At 34.2% G+C, this 20,895-nt stretch overlaps 1 protein-coding gene across 9 annotated transcripts in view; it reads right to left on the reverse strand.

Moving 5' to 3' along the window:
- The window catches only part of LOC122568188 (sodium- and chloride-dependent glycine transporter 1-like), a 41,579-nt gene extending 20,732 nt beyond the window's left edge, over positions 1–20,847 (reverse strand). For 3 of the 9 annotated variants that reach the window (XM_043727630.1, XM_043727632.1, XM_043727631.1), the window contains exons 1-2: positions 4,360–6,314; positions 1,323–1,605 (exon numbers count right to left, since the gene is read on the reverse strand). In XM_043727630.1, the coding sequence (XP_043583565.1) occupies positions 1,323–1,370 (48 nt within the window). In that variant the 5' untranslated portion in view covers positions 1,371–1,605; positions 4,360–6,314. Of the gene's footprint in view, positions 1–1,322; positions 1,606–4,010; positions 4,101–4,172; positions 4,336–4,359; positions 6,315–18,625; positions 18,690–19,125; positions 19,482–19,830; positions 19,871–20,783 lie in introns of those variants that run through there. The other 6 variants (XM_043727625.1, XM_043727626.1, XR_006317006.1 and 3 more) reach the window with 6 other exon arrangements.
- Between the last annotated feature and the right edge of the window lie 48 nt (positions 20,848–20,895).

Genomic DNA, 20,895 nt, shown 5'->3' on the forward strand with positions numbered 1-20,895 from the left:
TACAATCGAACTAGTTTCGCAAGAATTCCATTCAACGTGTATTGATTCGATTTTAATGTGAAACTATTTTTACAGAGATCGATATGACTCGCACTGACAAGGGAAGTAGGAATCATTACTGGAAAAATTTAAGAGACAGTACAAAAGCTGTCAATAATAAAAAATTTAGTAATTAAATGAAAATTGAATAAGATTTTAAAACTTCAATGTAGAGGAGATAAAAGCAAGAATCGATAAAAATTATTGTAAGAAAAATTGAAAAAGCAAAATTAAGGCTAGTAACTTATTTTTCATGTCTCCGAAGTAAAAGGATTAAAAAGACAAATTTTTGGAAAAGGAATAAAATGTTAAAATCACAAAATTGTAAGTGGTATTATGAAATATTAAAATGATCATTTCAAAAGAGACTTGTGTTATTGCGTCTACTATGCAACAATGCCTTTTTCTATTAAAAAGAAAAGAAAACAGTACACAAAACGAATGATTAGAAGCAAGCTTTCTATTACCACGAAAAAGAGAGAGTAAATTTAATGGTGTTATAACGAGGACGAAACGGACGGATCCTGGAAATGAAACAAATAGAGAGGAAATTCAATGGTTTTCGAGGCGTCTGTAAAACGACGTAATTTTAAAGCGAAAATAACGAGGGACCAAGAAACAATGGTGTCCGCGAGGTTGTATAAATGTCGCGTAGCAAGAGTTGACTGGGGGTTGGCACAAAGAACGACTTGCATCTTGAACGATCGTACGGACGAGAATGCTTCGTGCTTCCTTAGTGTGTGCGCGTAATTTTCAAAATTCGAGTCTAAATCGGAGAAAAAGTCCCAACAACTGCATTCTCCTGAGCAGCTTTGAGCCGTCGCTTTCTTTCTCCTTTGTTTCGAGATTTTAATCGTCGTTTAATTTTCGTTTAATTTTTTATCTGCCGTGTTGAAGTACTTCAGTAATATACGTTTTAGTATAATAAAAAAGAAAAAAAAAGAAAAATAAAAACAGCGAGGGAGAAATAATCGATATGATTGGTAAAATATTAAATAAAATTTAATTTTCATTGTTTTAATTAATCTAAATTCTAAATAATTAGATTTAATTGTTTTGGTGTATAGTTATATCTAATTCTATCTTAATTTCTATGTCTAAATTACAGAAATATACGTGGAAGAATCAAGGAAAATGATACGATTCATAACATATTAAGTAAATTCTTATTTTCATCATTCTCATTGAATTAATCGAACAGATTTAGTTGATTTGGTATATCGTTATGCATAGCGTGATTATTTAAATTACAAGTAATTGTATGAGAAATTTATAATACTTACGTCCCAGCATTCCAGATAGGAACGAATCCTTGGTGAGGACTCCTCCATTCTCCAAACTGGCACCGAACGCGTCTACCAAGTCAGACGAATCTTCTCCTCTTCATGCTCTGCAAACGTCTGAGAACTCGTACTGGCGCATCTGTTCTTGATTCACTAGTGTCCATTGTTAATGTATAGCTTCGTCCAAGCGGTAAACCTCTATATATCTTCCGTTTCATCGATTTTTCTACACCAATTTCTTCCCTCGATGTTCATTCTTCAGAAACTTCTTTCTGTTTATCTCCTAAAATAACACACAAATACATACATTAAACAATTCAGTGTCACGATACATTACTATCTAGTTACAATTGCACGCTTGAAAAAATTATATTTCTCTTCAAACAATTTCCATATTGCTCGTTAACATCGTTTTTGCTGTTTTAAACAAACATTTACGATCTTTCTGATCTTTCGGGTGGATTCAAGCGAAACGATCGGTAGTGAATGATAGAAAAAAGCAAGTCGAAAAAATCAACATCTCTAAACAGTAATTACTCGCGTCCTAATTACTGTTATCAAGTTCACACCAGATACATGGTCAGGCAGTAACGTAGCTACTTCTTGTAGCTGACAGATCGGGTCGCACCGTATTTCTATCCCACCCACTATTTCCATCATTGCCTTTTCTCGCCGTTAATTGCGGAACACGACCAACGATACAATCTAGTGGAAATATCCTTTACACCAGGATAAATAACACGGTGGAATATTCTTCCCGAACGGCTGTACAACCTTCGAGTAAACCACATCGCGAATCGTTAATTTCGAGGATACTCGTGAACGTGTGATTATTCAACTTAATAGGAATTGTCGAATATTTTATCGAATTATTTAATGTAATTATATGTAAAATAATGTAATGTACTTAGTAACATTGTCAGACTTTGGTTTTAAGCGGCAGAAGATTCGCGATATCGACATTTATGAAAATACGATTGGAACACTGTTGAATGCAAGTTGATTAATAATTCATCGAATATCGTAATTGAAATAATTAGAGTACGATTGAAGCAATTAAAGAATTACTATTCGAAAAATGATATTCCATTTAAATGGAATCTCCGTTAAAGATGTTACTCCGTATTAAAACCACAGGGTGATTGCTTTGTTTTAGATGTTTCAATAATCCCCTTAAATTATTTGATTATTTAAACGAATTAATTATTTCGCAATACGATACACGATTTATATTACGACATATCGATTGTTCTACATTTATAGTGCCATATTATTCGTGTAACAGAAACGTGTCTCAACCCTCAAGTTGTTCATTGATGTTTCAAATCCATTCACAAATTATTCGATTATTTACATCAATTAATTATTTCATGACAAAATACACAATTTATATCGACTGTTATTAACTGTTCTTACGGTTATTAACTATTTTAAATTATAACAGCCTAATCTGTATAATTGGAACGTGTCTGTGTCCTCGAATTATTGAACAGTTTTCGTTATCTTAAATCCATTCCAAATAATCCCATCAATCCTTAAATATGTACAGCCATGCATCGATTACCCTAACAGCTCTGTTTCCATAATCTATTTTATGATATCGTTTTAAAGAGGCGCTACAAGTCGCTACAACAAGATGCAATTTTCTCCGGAAAATAACGCGTGCGCGTCCCTCGCAGCACCTGGGAACATTCCGCTAGGGTAGTTTTCATCGAATAACACGTTCGCGGCGCAGACACTCTACAAAGAAGTGAAAACGCGGTATGGATCGCTTGCACGGATGGATGTTTATAATTTACGCGATGCAATTAGGATTAATCGAAGGTTCAGATAAAGATCTCTAAAGATAGAGCTTCGATCTTGAAACTAGCGAGAATAGACTATTAAACGGATAAATAGAATGTTACGAGGAGATGATATCAAGAAACTAGATCATGGCTACGATAGTCCATGAGAACGCGGGATATGGTTAATGTTAACCGTCAGCTGTTGACCTTGTCCGTGGCAAACTTTCGTCTTTAACCTCTTCGACTGCGGAGGGGTGCGACTCAAATGCGCTCTCGCTGCGCAAAATTTTGCCTCTTCCTTCGTTCCCCGTCGAATATAGCCATAGAACATTTTCATAATCGTTATAGAAATTCTATATATCATTTTTATCGCGTTTCGTTGCGAGTTTGCGGATTTAAACGTGATCATTAACTTGCAATTTGCTTGAAATATCATATATTTAATTTGAAATTGATAAAATATTATCTAGATTATAAATAAAATTTCCCTAGTATTTTAACGTTGTCTAATAGTGATAAATACTGTTTAACAGTGTACACTTAATATATATTAATACAACTTTTTGCGAATTTTATGTATTTTAAGTGTAGAATTAATATTCACAAATGACAATTATTTGTCAATCGATCTAATGTAAATAGGAGAGAGGATTAATCCGAAGAAACAAGTTTCAAGAAACGGCTTGATGATTTTCAAAGAATTGTTGATTTACCAAAGATTTAACGAAAGGTTCATGTATCCCCAATTGTTGGGATAAAAAGTAACTCGAGCGCGTTTAATACACGACGTCACTACAGTCACGCTTAAATGTCACCCGGCTGGCCATGGTGGCAGTTCACCCAGTACGCTATACACGTACCTTTGCTCACGGTCTTACGTAAACTCGATAGTGGATTCTACCTTTACGAAATCTGTGTCAGTGGAGCCCTGCACCGAACTGTACGCGAAGCTTTCGAGTAATCGCATATCAACGCGATCTGAATCGGAACTGAAATCGAAACGCGAAGTAAGATCATGGCACTGTTCCAAATGAACAGGTAGTTGAAAATCTCGTCAATTCACCTCTGGACGATTCCACGCAACGAGATGATTTTTCTCGAATCACAAAACGAAATTTCCGACAGTGTTTTAACCGGCGAGGGTCGATCCGTAACCGTTACGTAACCGCGGGACGAATGTCGTTCACCGAGTGGCGTTTCGTCCCGGACGAGAATCAGCCCTCGAAACGGGCGCGTTCAATCGCACGCACCTGATTATGCTCGGTGACGCAATCCAGTCGGTGCACATCCTCCACTGGGATTCCACTTGGCCGGTGGTCGATCAGCTGTCGTCGCGGCTGGCAGCAGTGCCCGCGCTGCCATCGGAGAACTTGGCGAACCCTGTGCCAAGGTCAGAGACACGCACTGTCACTGCTTCTCAAGGTCACAGCGATGAACCGTACCGCGCGTACGTCCACGGCACGACACGAGATAACACACAATCAAGCAAAACGATTCGACAAACCGAACCTCTTTGCGAACCTATCGTGCGTTCTTTCTTGTTATTCCACGTCACACCGAGTACATTATAACGTTACATGATGTATCAAAACGATGATACCGAGATCGACACCAAAATCATGTATGTTGTATGTGTCTCTGTATGTAATAAACGAGAACAAGACGAGAAGAAGAGCGAAGAGGCAAAGATAGACGAGACTAGACGCGGCGAGACCAGACGAGACGAAATGAGACGAGACGAGACGAGACGGACGGACAGACAGACAGTGGAAACAGTCCGTGCCCGGGCAGCCAGCCAGCCAGCCAGCCTGCCTGCTTATGGGAGAGCTTTTCTACTTGCAGCACCCCCAGTCGACCCTGTCGAGCCTCGAACTCGACGGATCGATCGATATTACTGCTCCTGCGAGCTGCGTCCTACCCTAAACCTTGCACTCTCTCTCCTCGGCCACTTCACCACCTACTCTCCACCTCCGAGGTGCCCACCTTCCACTACGTAGCTATCGTTTACAGCGAAACTCTTTAACTTTCGGAATGCTACTCGACCTTGCGTCGCCACTGTCTCTTTGTGCTCTTTTTTCTTTCCCCCATTCCTTCCTACTTTTCTTTTACATTTTTTCGCCTCCGTTCGTTCCGTCATATAGGTAACTCGTTCGCCACGGTACACATGCACGGTGACGGTCTCGTTCCTGATGATGTAATTAGCGGTGTTTGCTCTTTTGATTTAGGTAAGAGGGACTCGTGTATTTCTCGTTTCCTCCAGACCTCGTCGTCGAGCTCGGGGTTAGTAATTGCTCGCTGCTGCAGCGCATCGTTTTCGTAATAGGGATTTCTTTCTGTGTCTTCTGAAATTCTCCTCTCCATCACTCTGTACTTCAATACGTTGATTGCCAGGTGAGATTTATGCGTACCTTTTTTTATATTTTGTCTGCGGGACAATATCCAATTATTATAAAACATCGTATTACGATAAATGTTATCCATTGATCGTCGAAAATCGTATCTTTTACTTAACGTGTTATCTAGTAGTACTTACAATATTTAAGAGCTTCCAGACGATACGATATTTGTTCTATTTTAATCTTTAATCATCCAAATTAGAAAAACCCGTCAGATTAACGGTGACCATCTTGACAATCAACCTGTTAATATTTGTTTTCACATAGAATCTTTTTCAATATATGTTTACTAACCATCGGTAATTTTTAATGTAAGCGCACCAGTGTAAGGTTTCTGTTCTTATTTTAGACTTCTTGACGTTGTGTTCTTTCGATCGGAAGGTACCGAGCATAGTTTAATGCAAAGTGTTTCCACTGTGTATGGAAAAAGTGCGAAAATAAGGTGAATAGAGGAAACGAACACCTCTTCGTTTGAGGTCTCGTTTCCAAGAAAATAGAATTTGAAAACTTGTCGAGTACACGGTGGCCTTGTTCTCGTGAAAATCGAGTTTGGAATAGGTGTCGTCGACTCTTCATCGATAACCACGCTCAACGCGTACCATTGGGAGTTCTCTAACTGCAAGTGCAGGTGTACTTGACGAATTTTTGAAACTCGATTTTCTGGGAACCTGGACCTCGCACGACAAAACTTTATTCTTTCTTTTCAACTTATTTTTGAATGTAGAATAATTTCAGGCAATTATTATTCTACGGTTTTTATTACGTAGCGGAAGGTCAATGTAGCAACGACAAGTCTATTTTATAAGCTGGGCAAAAGTATTGATGAAATAGAAATTTTAGAAAAGTGTTTTACAGTATAAATGATGCTTAATAAAAAATATTGTTCTTTCTAAAATTCAATAAAAATGTAATTTTTAAGAGTCGAAAAATGGCCGTCTGGTATCGACTAATTGTTTACTTATTAAATTTTTAAATCTAAAGGCGACTAATAATATCAGTAAAAAAATAAACGCTTTTGTTAAAAATTTATTTTTAGAAGCTAAAAATAGTAACATAATAAAATAAAATTATTTGACTATATAAAACATGAGAAGTTAATTCTAGAGAAATAACTTTTATGCTGTAAATATTTGTTCAAAATGCCTACAAAAAATTAAGTAAACTATGTGGCCTCGAAATATTATTCATTTTTTTATGCAAGTTAGCAATGTTAATATTTAGCGATGGAAGCAAGAACTATCGTTGCTTTTAACTTCCTCTATCAAGTAAACAAACCAAATAAAAACGTAAAAATCATTCGTATGAAAAGCTTCTTTGAAAAATCACACGTGCAATAAACAATAGAGAAATGCTATTCGACTCAAATTTCAAGAAAATATGAAAAATTCATGATTACGGTATGCGTGATTCCTCGTTTATTTTCTTAAAACACCAAAAGTGTTTTTCCTCTCTTTGATGAAACTCGAGCGTAATTGAGGCATAAACAATTTGAGAAGTGGCTAAATAATTTAGAAAATAGAAGACAGAATTCTCTTTAATACTGTGTTTCTTCGATTACTCTCTATCCAATTATACTTTTCCAGCATCAAAAGATATTTCACTTTGAGCAAGATACGAAAGAATTATCATACGCACATATAATTTCTTCTTTTAAAACACTAGAAATCTTTTTACTTGTTGACATGAGAACAAAATTGGAACGTGGAAGTACCGAAGCCACACTGGTTAAAAATACAATGAGGAATTAGAAATTCTTTTCTATTCGGCAAAGTGTTTAATATTTTATGCCACGGTACAAGAACAAAACAAAAATCGAAACACAACCAATTCGAATGATTAAAAATGGTTCGCCAATCGTTCGTATTAAAAGAAACGAAATAAAAAGTCAATGTTCTATTTCCATGCACCTTCTTACGTCACCTTTCGTACACACGTGAACGTTCTTCTTATATTTTATGTTCGGGTCGGGCGACCTATCTATTTGTTCATCGATCACGCTCTCTTTCCCTCTTTTTTTTCAACTTCCAGTCATCTTTCTCTCTTCCTTCATTGCGATGCTACGCGTAATGGAAGTATCACCGCCAGCATGACGCAGGGGTGAAAAGTCCTTTGTTCTGGCGTATTAGAAAGCAGAAAAAAACGCGTTACGATGATTTGTCAAGCCATACAATTTCACTGAAATATGCCACGGCGCGTGAAAGGAAAAAATTTCAAGCGGTATGTTATCGATGAATTAGACAAATATACCTGCATGCAACGTGGGATGGTTTCAAAATTATGCTTTGTTTAGGCACTTTTGGTTTGTCATAAATTTAAAACTCCAAATTTACATTTTTCTGTTACATAATTTTTTAACCTTTGTACTTCCCGTGTAGTAATAAAAATCGACAGAGCAGGTGGAATTTTAGAATGGCCTTTTCTACCTTTCGCGTTAAAACAAAACTTTTGAAACCGATGAAATTTCCATTTTATAATTTCCTGAATTTGTATTTTCTATATTTGGGCAACCGTCAGCTTTCTTGGACGAAGGAAAATTTTTCGTACGTTTTTCTGAGAAATATAAATATTATAACTGATACTTTCATTTTTAAATGAATTTTAAACAATAGCTCACATTAGTATTCGGGACTGTGATACACGTGACATTATTGGCGGATATACTTGTCTATAGTAGCTAACTAGTTTACTATGATAAAAAATAATCTACAAGTACCGTAGTTAATAGCAACAAATATTTTATTTCATCGAGACGCATATTTTTTCTAAACGAAGAACGAAACGAAGAAAAAAGAAACATAGAATTCATAAAATTTGCGATTAATCTCAGTTGCTCTAACTAAACACAATTTCAACATTATAAGAAAATAATATTTCTTTAAGAATAGAATTTTTATTTACTTCAGAAAGCCATTATTTCTTTTGAAACCTTAACATGCTGCGAACCTTTAAACAGGAATGTAAAAAATTGTTTAACTCTTTGAACTATTCACCTTTCTCCTCTAACATTTTCCTTTCGTTACAATTACGAAGAAGTTATAGCTTATTCAAATTGCGCATATCGTTCTCTGTATGTGTAATGTCTCTACGTAACGATACCAAGTTTTTTTAATTATTTGAAATGGAAGAAAGGTACAATGAAACGTATTATTTCAAAATTATATTTCACAGAATATTTATTATTTAACTCTTTGAACTGTTCACCTTTTCCCTCTTACATTTCCACTTCAATTATGATCCAATTCGAGATACAAACCACAGTGCAGTAAAACTTTCGACATAATGGAGCTTAAAAGACATTTCGCAGAATATCTATTATACTGAATACTTTTTATAAATTATTATAGTTTTAAGAATTCGTAAAAGCCATACATATTTACTGGCTCACGTCTCCAGTATAAAGTTTCGATCTGGAATAACGGATTTCAGGTCTGATTAGGCGATCGATTCGTGCTTCCTATAGAAATTTACTCGGCCACAGCCAAATTACCGAAAGTAATTTACATGGCCTAGATAATACTCGCTGTTATCCGGTCGACGTGAATGGAAACAGTCACGCAAGTGTTAAATTGGAGGATGAACAGGGCAGGCAAGAGTTCACGTTCTTGAAGTGGCATTGTGAGAGGGTTGCATTGTTGCGATTCGATGTCATCCAACATCATATCACGAGTCGGTGTTCTTTTATTTCAATGTGTAACAATAGAAAACAGGGTTCTTGATTAAATAAAAGATTAAATAAAATTTGTGGCACAGAACACGATGCTGTTTCTAATCTCAATATGATAATCATTAACCCCCTCAGAACATGTTTTCTGCTTTGTAAAAAAAATTAGTTTCGTTTTTAATTATGAATAATAGAAACATATCTTTTCAGATGGTTTTATAAAGAATGCGTAATGTATTAAAATTCAAAGATCAGTTTTACCGAAGACATATATCTATTGGTTAATTAATAACTTACGAAACAATCTTTCTTATAAACTGAAAACAATTTATTTTAGAAAGTAGCAAGATTGGCATGAATTTTATGTCGAATTTTTTTTTAAATCATGCTTATTTAACATAGTTAAGAGAACTTGAATTATTGTTAAACAATATTTGGAGAGACATTATGAAAGTTCTTAAAATAGAAACTCTTGGCATAGCTACAAAGATAGCTTGGATATTTACGAAAATATAAACTAAAATAAGATATAAACTAAAAAGATTTTTATTGCAAGAATGTGTTAACGATTGATCGGATAAAATCAAATGCTCGAGGAAGCAAAATTGCAAGAAAGTATCTATAAAACTATAGACTTTACATCGATAAAGGCAAAATTAGATTTTACAAGAACGTTCTTTAACCGTAGGTATCACGTTTTAGTTTAACGAACATTTTGCAATTTTATTACATGCGGCAGCTCGACTATGATAAACCGCAGCCGCTGCCTACGCGTTTTTCTTAATATAAAAAACTTAAAGAATAGATTACGCACATGATTTTACATTGATAGACAACACCGATACATATTGAAGTACACTGTCATATGCTATATTTGGTATCATATTTGTCTCGTATCGTATTATATCACATTGTATATTATTCGCTGTTGCCTACGATTATCCTAATAATCTGAAAAATTTATAATTCTATAGAAAATAATGAAATACAAACAGAAACCATTAAATTCTATTAGCAATTTAATTATGAGGAAAAATTTGAAAAGTATCATATTCATTTGCACGAATTATTTGGTCCCTTTCAAAATCTATCGACTAAAATATCCAAAATATTGATTTCCACGTTTCTAGCAGTGACATATTGTACCAAAATTTCAAATTAATGCTTATACACAATGTTATACACTGTATAACGCTGTATGTACTGTCGTATACCGTGTAACTGTTACATTGATTTTCCAATCATTAAGGAGATGCCCCTATTTAATTGTCTTAATGGCATCATTAACCGTGGGTGCAAGCAAGTACTAACCACAGTGTACCAAATCATGAGTCGAGCTGAATTTTGGAGGATAACTGTAACAGCGGATGACATGGCAAGAATTTACTGCCCACCTACTCAAGAGTCGATGACGAAAACGCTGACGTCATAATCACGGTAATATAGCAACATGTGGCCCCCACACAGATCTGATTTACGACCTTTACTAAACAAAATTTTGATGGCATAAAAAAGAATTTATATGTTATCTGTGAACCTGTTGCGTGACTGATGTAGAATTTTTAATTAAAATTGTAATATAATAACGCAACAATTCTAACGTGTAAAAATGTATCGTTGGATCGTGATATATATAAGTTGGTCAACCAATTTCATGTTTAAGGATGTTGAATGTTTGTAGATCTTTCTCAATGGAGAATTCGCAGGATTACAGAATCATTGATTAATGATCATTGATAAGATTAATTCACGTGTTTTATAAACGAGGACAGAGGATAAAAAATTGAAAATTAATATGGATATCAGTATTAAAATTGATAATCTGTAACAGGGATATCAAGTTTCGTGAAAAAGAAAACAGAAACTGAAACTCTAATCAACTCTAATCTCTGAAACAAAAATGTAGAAACTGAAAATTGAAGTTAATATCTTTCGACGCCAAGGAAAATGGTAAAGATTTCCATATATAAGTAGCGAAAGAGATATAAAAACAGAAAATCTTGTCTAATACAATCTTTCTAGAAGATTCAATTGATCTTTCGTAATATCTTAATAATAAATATAAAAGTATCTCTTATAAAAATAGACAAAATTTAAAAAATTACAAAAGGATACAAATTTCATTGTCTTAAATATATAAAATGGACTGTCGAAAATATTCAGATTACAAATCAGGTGAAGTTTTCGTTAATCGACGCGATATTGTAGTCGAATCTCCGTCCCTCCACGAATAAGAATATACAAATTCTACTTTGTATCCTCCTAAAAATTGCCAAAGAACCCCGTAAGAGTTACGAAACCCGTAAAAACGTCTTATCCGATTCGCCTTCAACTTTCTTCGCTCCCGACATCCTTAATCCCGTCTTGACCTTCAGCCGTTCTCGTTCTCATATCGAGTTCCCTTTAAAGTTGCTCGCTCGAGAAGAGACACCTGCGAGTGAGGAGATTCGGTAACGAAGCTCGGCCCACCGAATACCTATGTATATCGATTGACGATTGGTATCGCGAGTGTAGAACGAGAATAAATATGTGAAGGTCGAATCAGGTCTTCCACGTCAGCGAAAGTCGAGTTTCATTCCCCCAGTAATTTTTATTAAAGTAAGAAGAAGCTGTGACGATTGGAATGAATTATAGCAATGGATAGTAAAATTTGAACTTTGATTTGGTTCGACTGCAACAATTCTAAATACCATCGATATATTGATAAATATTTGCGTCTATAATGGATACAATGTCGATATTGTACAAATTAGAGATAAATTTGTGGTTGAAATTTGCACATAAAGGTGATCAATTTGACCAATATTATTTTCTAGATAATATTACTAATATTACTAAATATTTATATGTCTGTAGCAAATATATGTGCGGGATCGTATAGGGTGTATATAATATGAAAAATATGTAGAACATTCAAAATAAAATACTCGTTATGATATTTTGAAAAAGAAACACTTTCAATATTTAATGATAACCATTGAAATTTATTTCATCTTAGAGATTTGAATGTTGGAACAGAATTGAATTAGGTATATACCTGATTCAATTAGGTAGATACCTGGAGCATATTTAAAAAGACGTCTTTTGTTGTTAATTAAATTTTATCAATCGCATCGATCTGATTTCAACGAATTTTATTCTCAGGTACATTCAAACCGTATATTAAATTTCGGAAGAATGAAAGACTATTAAAATTTAACTAATTAAATTTTCTGCTACCAAAATCTATATCTCTGTTTCACAGAAAAATTATTAAGAATCCATAGGAATATAAAGGAATATTAAATCTATTTAACATTGGACCTATGGCTCTGATTTTCCATCATTCTCGTCTTTCGCGTTTTATTTTAAGTTAAGTCAAAATTATTAATCCAGCAACTTGCAAGGAAGTCTCGTCTTCTTCACGAGTGTTGTCCTCGATGATTTGTAACGATAATTAATGCATCGTACTTGTTAATTAAACGCGGTCCATAATTTATCTCTGACCTCCCAGCGAAACGGAGGTAATCAAGTTGATCAACCATGAAAGGTGAATCGTGTTTACGCGTCTGGAGGCCACGATGCTACCATGTGTTTATCTAGCACGCAAATACATACGTGCGATCGATCCAGTAGTGACCAAGCCGAGATTCGTTAATAGGACCAACGTTAAACTGAATTATCGAGTCGCAAATGAAATTTATCGGCAAACTGTTGGGCGTGATTTGTAACATTGTAATTATTCTATACACAGGTGAAATCTGTAAATGAATTAACACGTGCACTGCACGTATCACAAAGCGTTCAAAGGAAGGAAAAAAGAGGCTCATTTCTGCTGGAGCTCTGGAATCTACAGGAACAAAGATAGATACGAATGGCTTGCTGCCTCTATTCTCTTCCTTTTTGTCATCCCACTTCTTAGGCGTTTAAATTTCAAAAACATTTTCCTAAATAAATAATTAGGTGACGTACGTATTTTTAATAACAGAGCTATGCCGATAACAGAACGATATAGAAATCGAAACATTCTAAGTATATATATCTATGCATTGTTTTGTATCAGATGTTAAATTATTTTGCAAAAAATATTCTTCGTTGTTGATCAGAAGAATAAAGGTCCCTCCAAGCCGACTTTTTCTTTTCCTGCATCTTCTATTACGTTCGCCGCACAATGATGTTGTGCAAAGAGAAAATATCAACACAGTAGTCGCACTTCTATATTACTGCGTAATATATTATCTCCGCATTTCTCAACGGGAAATCTCAACAAAGGAAGCTTTTCCTAGTATTAAATTACGTAAACAAAAGGAAACAAAGGAAAGATAAAGGATGAGGACAGAAAATATGTGCAATTTTTTTCAGTACTCTGTACCGCGGATCTAAAGTCACAAGCTTGCAAATCCAATTCCTAATAATTCAGACTCTAAAACTCAAGCCGTAAACTTCCAACGAAGTTCGAGCTTTTAGACCCTAATCACCAACCGTTGGCTCCAAATTTAAGATTCCAGATCTCAAACCCGTCCAAGTCTAGGACCTTAAATTCTCAACTCTGCGACCTGTAATATTATGAAAACTTGCCTACTTGATCAAATAACTTTCAAACATTTTGTAATAATAATTTTTATCTCGGAACTTTGAAAAATCTTGCGCATACTGTAGTGTATTCTGAACAATGTTTAATCGTATTGAACAGTTTTTGATCGGTTTGTGATTGACTGAAAGCATTCACTGGAAAACGAGATATTTATACATCGATACAATCGGATACTTGACTAAAGTAACATACAGTAGCTGAAGAGGTATTGTATGCATGCACTGTTTTTATTATAGGGTTTACGTACTAATGAATTAAATGATTTACTAATATTCTTACACGACAAGAAAAATTCAATATGAAAACGAGATATAGAAACTGATAAAAAAAGCTACTTCATTAGAAGATAATGGGACGTGCATATACTTTTTATAGTCACTGCAGACAATAAACCAGTTGCTTATTTATTTCGATCGCTCAAACATATTCTCTATGATGGAACATGTTCTCTACGAATATTCAATGGACCAAGCAGGATGTACGATACAATTTCGTAGGGAAACAGGAAAGGAGAAAAAGGAGAAACAATCGGACCAAACGGAGGTGGCGATAACAGCGAGAGCGATGAAAAAAAGCGTGAAGTATCACAAAAAGGGGCGAATAAAAGATGAGAATAAAAATAGAGCGACAAAGAGAGGTAGATGGAAAGAAATACGCAGGGATGGGAAGATAGATAGACGTAGAAGGGGTGAAGGGTAACAAACGAATGGCAAAGTTGGCCTTGATCGAAACTCGGCCGCATCCAAGCGGAAGCTTCATCCCCTATCAAGCGACCCCTGGTCTCTGTAAATCCGTGTACTTTTCTGCTTCCCATTCGCAGAATCTCTATCGTGTTCGCCACCCCAGTTCCAGCTTTTCGACTGTGAAAAAAAGCCTGTTTACTTCATTCTGTTCCTGCTTTTTTGAAAGAGTTTTTGCTTTCGTCTGCGATAACGACAACGATTGTCTCGCGAGGCTGTGTTGGCTTCGAAAAAAAAAAGAAAAAAAGAAAGAAAAGAAAAGAAAAAAGAGAAAAAGGGGGTCGACTGTGGACGCTTTTCTCTTGGTTTGATTAAATTCGAGCCGTCAGATCGATAGATCGCATATTTTCTTCTGTGCCAGTGCGTCTTTACTTCGAAGATTGAATAGACCTTCGCGAGAGTTTAATGATTTCCTCTCGCGACTCCAGCAGAGCGTATCTGCTCTCCACTGGTCTATTATCCTGCACAACTCTCGAATGGCCACTATCTGGCGTGCATTTCCAGCATTCGATGAGCCGGAAATTGCAAGATCGTAACGAAAGTCCATAAATTGTAATCGCTTACCGCACATTCTTATCATATTTATCATTGGAACTGCTAAACCAGTCAAAATGGCCGATACCAAAATTTTTGTGTTTACAATTATTATATTAAAAACGTACAGCTCTCGCTCACACATACTCGTTTATTTTCGTCATATTGCTTTAACGTTGACTGACTATATGCAATATATCTCGGTATTAAAAGTAGACAGCGTTGATCTCAGTGTTGAAACTAATTTATGTTAAAAATACGAATCGGTCTCGATGTGAATCCGATGTTAGTTTGTATTTTTATATCAGCATTTTCAGAAAAAGATTTTGTAAAAATATGTGCTGAATTTATTTATTATCTAGAGGTTATTCTACTAGGGATACGTGTTATTTAAAAAAAATTACGAAGGTGATCTTAAAGTTTCCTACACCCACGAAAAAATTATCCCTCGATACAATAGAATTTTTATAAATAAAGTCTTTTCATATCTCTGAAAATAACAGAACTAATTAAAGGGATCAAAATCGATGATCCACGATACTATAGTGTTTAAAGACGATAGGGAAACATGTTAAGTCTTTTTTTTCTTCATTTCTCTACTTTTGTATCATTTGTTAACTAAAAAGAAATATTCTAATATAAAACCTTTGAAGAAGGGTATAAACTAATAAATTCGAAGAAATAAAAGAATTGTGGTAAATCCGCAAGGTTTTGTAAGAGACGAATACATCAGTTTACTTGTTAAATTAATTTAACTAATCCCTTACGATATGATTTAATTGAGATGGGCTCAACATTATATACTTTGCGTTATTACATGTTGCAAGATAAAAAGATAACTTGCAACACCATCTCCCAGATATTATTGAAAATATGCCATTGGTGGAAGAAAATATAATATTTCAATCAGACCGGGAGTCACAATACACAGCTAGAAACGTACAGAATTGGTTGAAAACTAAAAAATTGTTGGTTTTGCATTGGCCTGTACAAAGCCCAGACCTCAACTCCATAGAGAATCTATGAGGATTATTAAAAAGACGAATGCGTGATTCGCATGATTCATCGCCATCATCAATTATGGAATTGCATAATAGAATTCAGGAACAATGGGAACAAATACCTTCGGATTATTATCAAATTCTTGTAGAGATTATTGCAAGACGTATTAATGCTATTTTATAAGCAAAAGAGTTGTAGACAAAATACTAATACTGTAAATATTGGTCTTTTGATAACGTGGTGTAAAAATGAGTTTTTACATTTTCTCTAACCACGAAAATCGTATGTGTTATGTTTATTTTCCATATTCTTTATTGTTTACGACAATAGATAATAATTTACAGAAAAGCTGTTACTATTGGCTCAGTTTTGCTCCTTACTGCGTATCAAGACGATAAATTATAATTGAACTTGTGGTAACTTTTCGATGAGGAAACTTTCGTTGCCAAAAGAAAAATCGAACATCGATTTTTTGGTAGCTATTAAAAGATTTCGAGGGCGTATGAAATCGAGTAATGTTCCCTTTGCATCGTCTTCGAAGAAAATATACTGTTATAAACCTTTGACATATTTCGAGGATAGATATAGATGTGTATCATCGAAAAATCTGGAGTAGTTGGCTCGGCACCAAATTATTGATGACACCTTACTCACACGAGCACCGATTTCTGTCTAATCAGCGACTCTCGATCATCCGGCTAAATGGTCCGAGCTATCTGCTACGAGAGCGATCTCGAGAACTTTAAATTACACTGTCAACTTAAAAACTTGATAATTCGTCGATAGCACACATTATCTATTATTCAAGTTATTGAGGAAATTTCTAAATCTGCAAAGATGAACGTATTTAAAAGAGTGTAGAAATAATTTCGAGTGTGTTTAACTATTTATCAATTGTCAATTTCAATTGTGATAAAGTGTAAAATATAAAACATTACTTGAGTATAGAAATAAAAGTTTGAAAATATATCAGAAATTCTTTTTCCGCCTTTCTAGAGATTTTTAAACGAATAAAATATTCTAAATATAGATGCCCATTCTAAATTTATTTAATCTGATTTCTTACATTTATGTATCACAACACATCGATTCTGTGCTAAATTAATTATCCATCATTTGTATATAAAATAGAGCATAATAATCACATTCTATTTCCTTATCTTTTTATGTTCATATTCTTCTACGTTTATAATATTTTTAATTCATACGCATGTAGTAAGAAACTAAGAGAATTTTTCACATCCTGAACCTGAGTAGCAAAAGTTATATGCGAGCACTTCTGAATAACAAAATATTCATATCGTACACAAAATATTCACGTCCACATAATGTCATCTAAAACGTAATCGAACAAAAAGGGAAAAATAGACACAAACTAAATAATTGCTAGAAATCATTTTTCAACAAGTATAATTTACCTCTGTTTTAACCGCATACACGTGGCGGAACCAAACTTTGATCTAGAAATTACTTTTTATAAAAATGTTGCTTTTTTCCTGTTTTCAAGACTTGGGAAAGATTCAAACGCAAAAATAATTGCAACCACGCGATCGTTAACCAAAACTTCCGTTTCTCCCTTTTCCCTGTACTTTCCGGCCGCGTTTCCTTTCCCACAAAGTTAACGGAGCCGCGAAACGTAATGCTCGCACGACGCGTGCATTTAACGTTGCAATTAACGAGAAAGTGGCGAGAAACGTATTTAAGCCAGAGGTAAAAAATAACATATTTTTTCTTTCGTTTTTACAAGAAAATTATCGAGACGAACGTAATTATTATTTCAATCGAAAGCAAAAAATTGAATGAATCAAAAATATCAATTTTTGAGTGATCTGGTTACATGAATAATTATTACGAATGATTAACATTTCTTTGTTTGTACTGATCATCATATTATGGGATACCAACAACCATTATCAGTGGTAAAAATATTTGATAGTTGTCAATATTTCCTAGTTTGTCAGTAAGTCAGTAATCAGTATCACGGGCGAAAACTTTTTCTTATTACTTTCCATCATTGTCAATTTTTATTAACACTACTAGTAATTAATATGATCATTATAATTGCACTTCGACCGTAGGAATCCAATTTTAGTGTGTTTCTTCTAGGTACTATTTATTATCAGTAATGTTAACAGGAATTGACGACGGTTAAAAGTAGTACAAAGAAATCTTTTACTATCAAAGTGTAAAAAGATGGTGTAAAAAGAAATTTATACCATTAGCAGTACAGTCAGTCCAAAAAGTATTGGCATACATATTTTATATTTCATTTTTGTAGTATCAAACTGTTCTAGTTATAATACGAGATTTAATATTCCTAAGACCTAATTAATTAGGATACAAAAGCTGTAATGAATACAATAAATAAACAGGGTGTTCGAATGTAGGTGTTAGAAAGTTTAAGAGGTGATTCTTAATGTCGAAATAAGATGAAAATGAAGAATAAAAAAATTGCATTTTCGGCTTTGTATCTTAGTTATTGACAATTAAAAATCGGTCGAAAGATCCCTGTATACGAGCAAACCTCCTTACACGAACGAAATTAGGTCAACCTAAGCAACGGGGTGCACAGGGATCCTCAAATCTAACGATACGTGGGCAGCAGCTTACCTCGTACAAGTCGTAGAGAAGAAGGTTATGACATTTGAAGACGTAAACCATTTTGCACGACGTTCTGTAAGAAAAATCCTACATTAAACACTATACCTGCCTAGTCGATAAAATCCATAACAGCATAACGGAAACCGTTTCATGGAATTTCCAAGTAAACGGGATTAATGTTTCCTCCAATCCTTTGCCGCCATAAATAATTAATAAATAATAGCACATAAATAATGTTTATACAAATTTTATACGTGCATCGCGATCGTCTCGCTCGCGAGTATCCACAGAAAAGTCATATACGCATTTAAGTATTCTTAAGATGCTACTAAATGTGAAAATGAATGCTGTCTTGGATGAATCATGCACATTTTCCACGCTAATTACTAATCGCTACATATCACAATATTTACATATATACATGAAACAAAAAATGAAGAAATCATTTGTAATGGTTATTTCTGATCAGAATTACTTAAAATCATAAGATATGAATTGTTATACTATACCTTTCTTAATTTTGGTTGTAACAATTATGGTCCCTGGTTGGAACGAAACGCAGTTTGCGTATATGTATAAAGGCGTGACCGGAGAAGCGGCATTATTCGCATGTCTGGCCAAGTGGCACCATTTGGCATCAATAATTTCACCCTTTTTCCTGTGAACTAATGGTTTCCTGTTCGCCTTAGACCCTCGTTTCGTCCCGAAAGCTCAATTTCCCTTTTATATTCGCCCCTAACCCGCTGAAAATTGTCGAAAGACTCCGCTGACTTCCAACTTCTCCAACCCAGGTTTGCTCCTCGTTTACTCATTGTCACGAAATCGGCCAAGGAATTATACTCGGCGCCGTCCGTGATAATGCATGCTAGATTTAGCATGAAATCGATATTCTCTTTGAGAAACTTCACCGTTAAATATGTAGAATCTTCTACCACATTTTTATTCCATACTTCGTGCTTTTAAATAACTCGAAGTTTTGTAAGTATCCTTAATGCATTTTTTTTTTATTTATTAATAAATATTGCTAAACTTTTTCGTAATGAAAAAGCAGCTAAAACTAAGTGTAATAATATTATATAAATATATACATTTATATATTTTTTGGAATAAAATATCGTAGGTTGGATTCACTAGTTAACATAATCAACGTTACCAATCAATTAAATTTAGAGTAATCTAAATTAATGCATAGATTATTATGTTTCAGTACTCACTTTGGAAAGAAGCTATATCCATTCTCATTCCTTTTGATATCTAAATATATAATAAGAATGTTCATTATACCCGATTACCAAAGGCAAATGAAGACGACGGAGAAAATCTTCCATTCAATTTCCAAATTTTTCCATTATACTTTATGACATAATGTTCTTAAATATAAAAAGAACGTCCTCCTTTATTTCTCTGTGAGAAATCTCGCTGACGGTATGTATAATTTAGTTCATTAAAAATTCTATTATCTTTTTAAGAAAAAGGTAAATGGAATTCAGCATCGGAAGAAAGGAATGAAATATTCTTAACAAGTTTTCTCTGACGAATTCATGGATTAGATTGTCTCGTATCTTTTATTCGATATAAAGAGGAATTTTAAATGAGGAAACTTTATCGACAAAACATGAAACTGCTGAATATGTGTGTATACATATACTATATGTACGATATGTACTAGGTGGAGCTGAACCGAAGTTAAATAAAAGATTCCACTGTTTTGGTATTAATATATAAACGCAATTTAAATTTTGTTGCGTAAAATATCAGACTTTCAAATTCATCACCTACTCTTTAATCGACTCTTGTGTTCTTTTACAATACTCAAGACGGAGTTTTGTAATTTATAGATAACAATAACAAAGGATTATTGAGACAATACTGAAAAGCGAATATTAAGTATAGAATTTATAGGTAAATTAAGTTATAATAAAAATAAGAAATGAAACGTTACACTAGGTAATTAAAAAGTATAAGACAAAAATATGCGTGACCATTTCTATACGAAAGAAACATTAACATGTACATATGTATGTATTTCCTGCTTTTACGCATATGTATATATGTATATTAGTACGGCCACGATCGATTATTAATATTAATGTATGTATAAATTCTATTAAATATATTTTATTGATATCATCAATACATTATTGCAGAAATCAATATTAATACTCACTAAAAATTAATATCAAAAGCATTAAAACGATCTTAACGCATGATCTAGGTCACATTTAGTCGAGTTATCGATAAATCGAGAAACATCGCTGTGCTCGATTAATCGAGAATCT

This window comes from Bombus pyrosoma, linkage group LG6, assembly GCF_014825855.1.
Source record: "Bombus pyrosoma isolate SC7728 linkage group LG6, ASM1482585v1, whole genome shotgun sequence".
Lineage (NCBI taxonomy): Eukaryota > Metazoa > Arthropoda > Insecta > Hymenoptera > Apidae > Bombus > Bombus pyrosoma.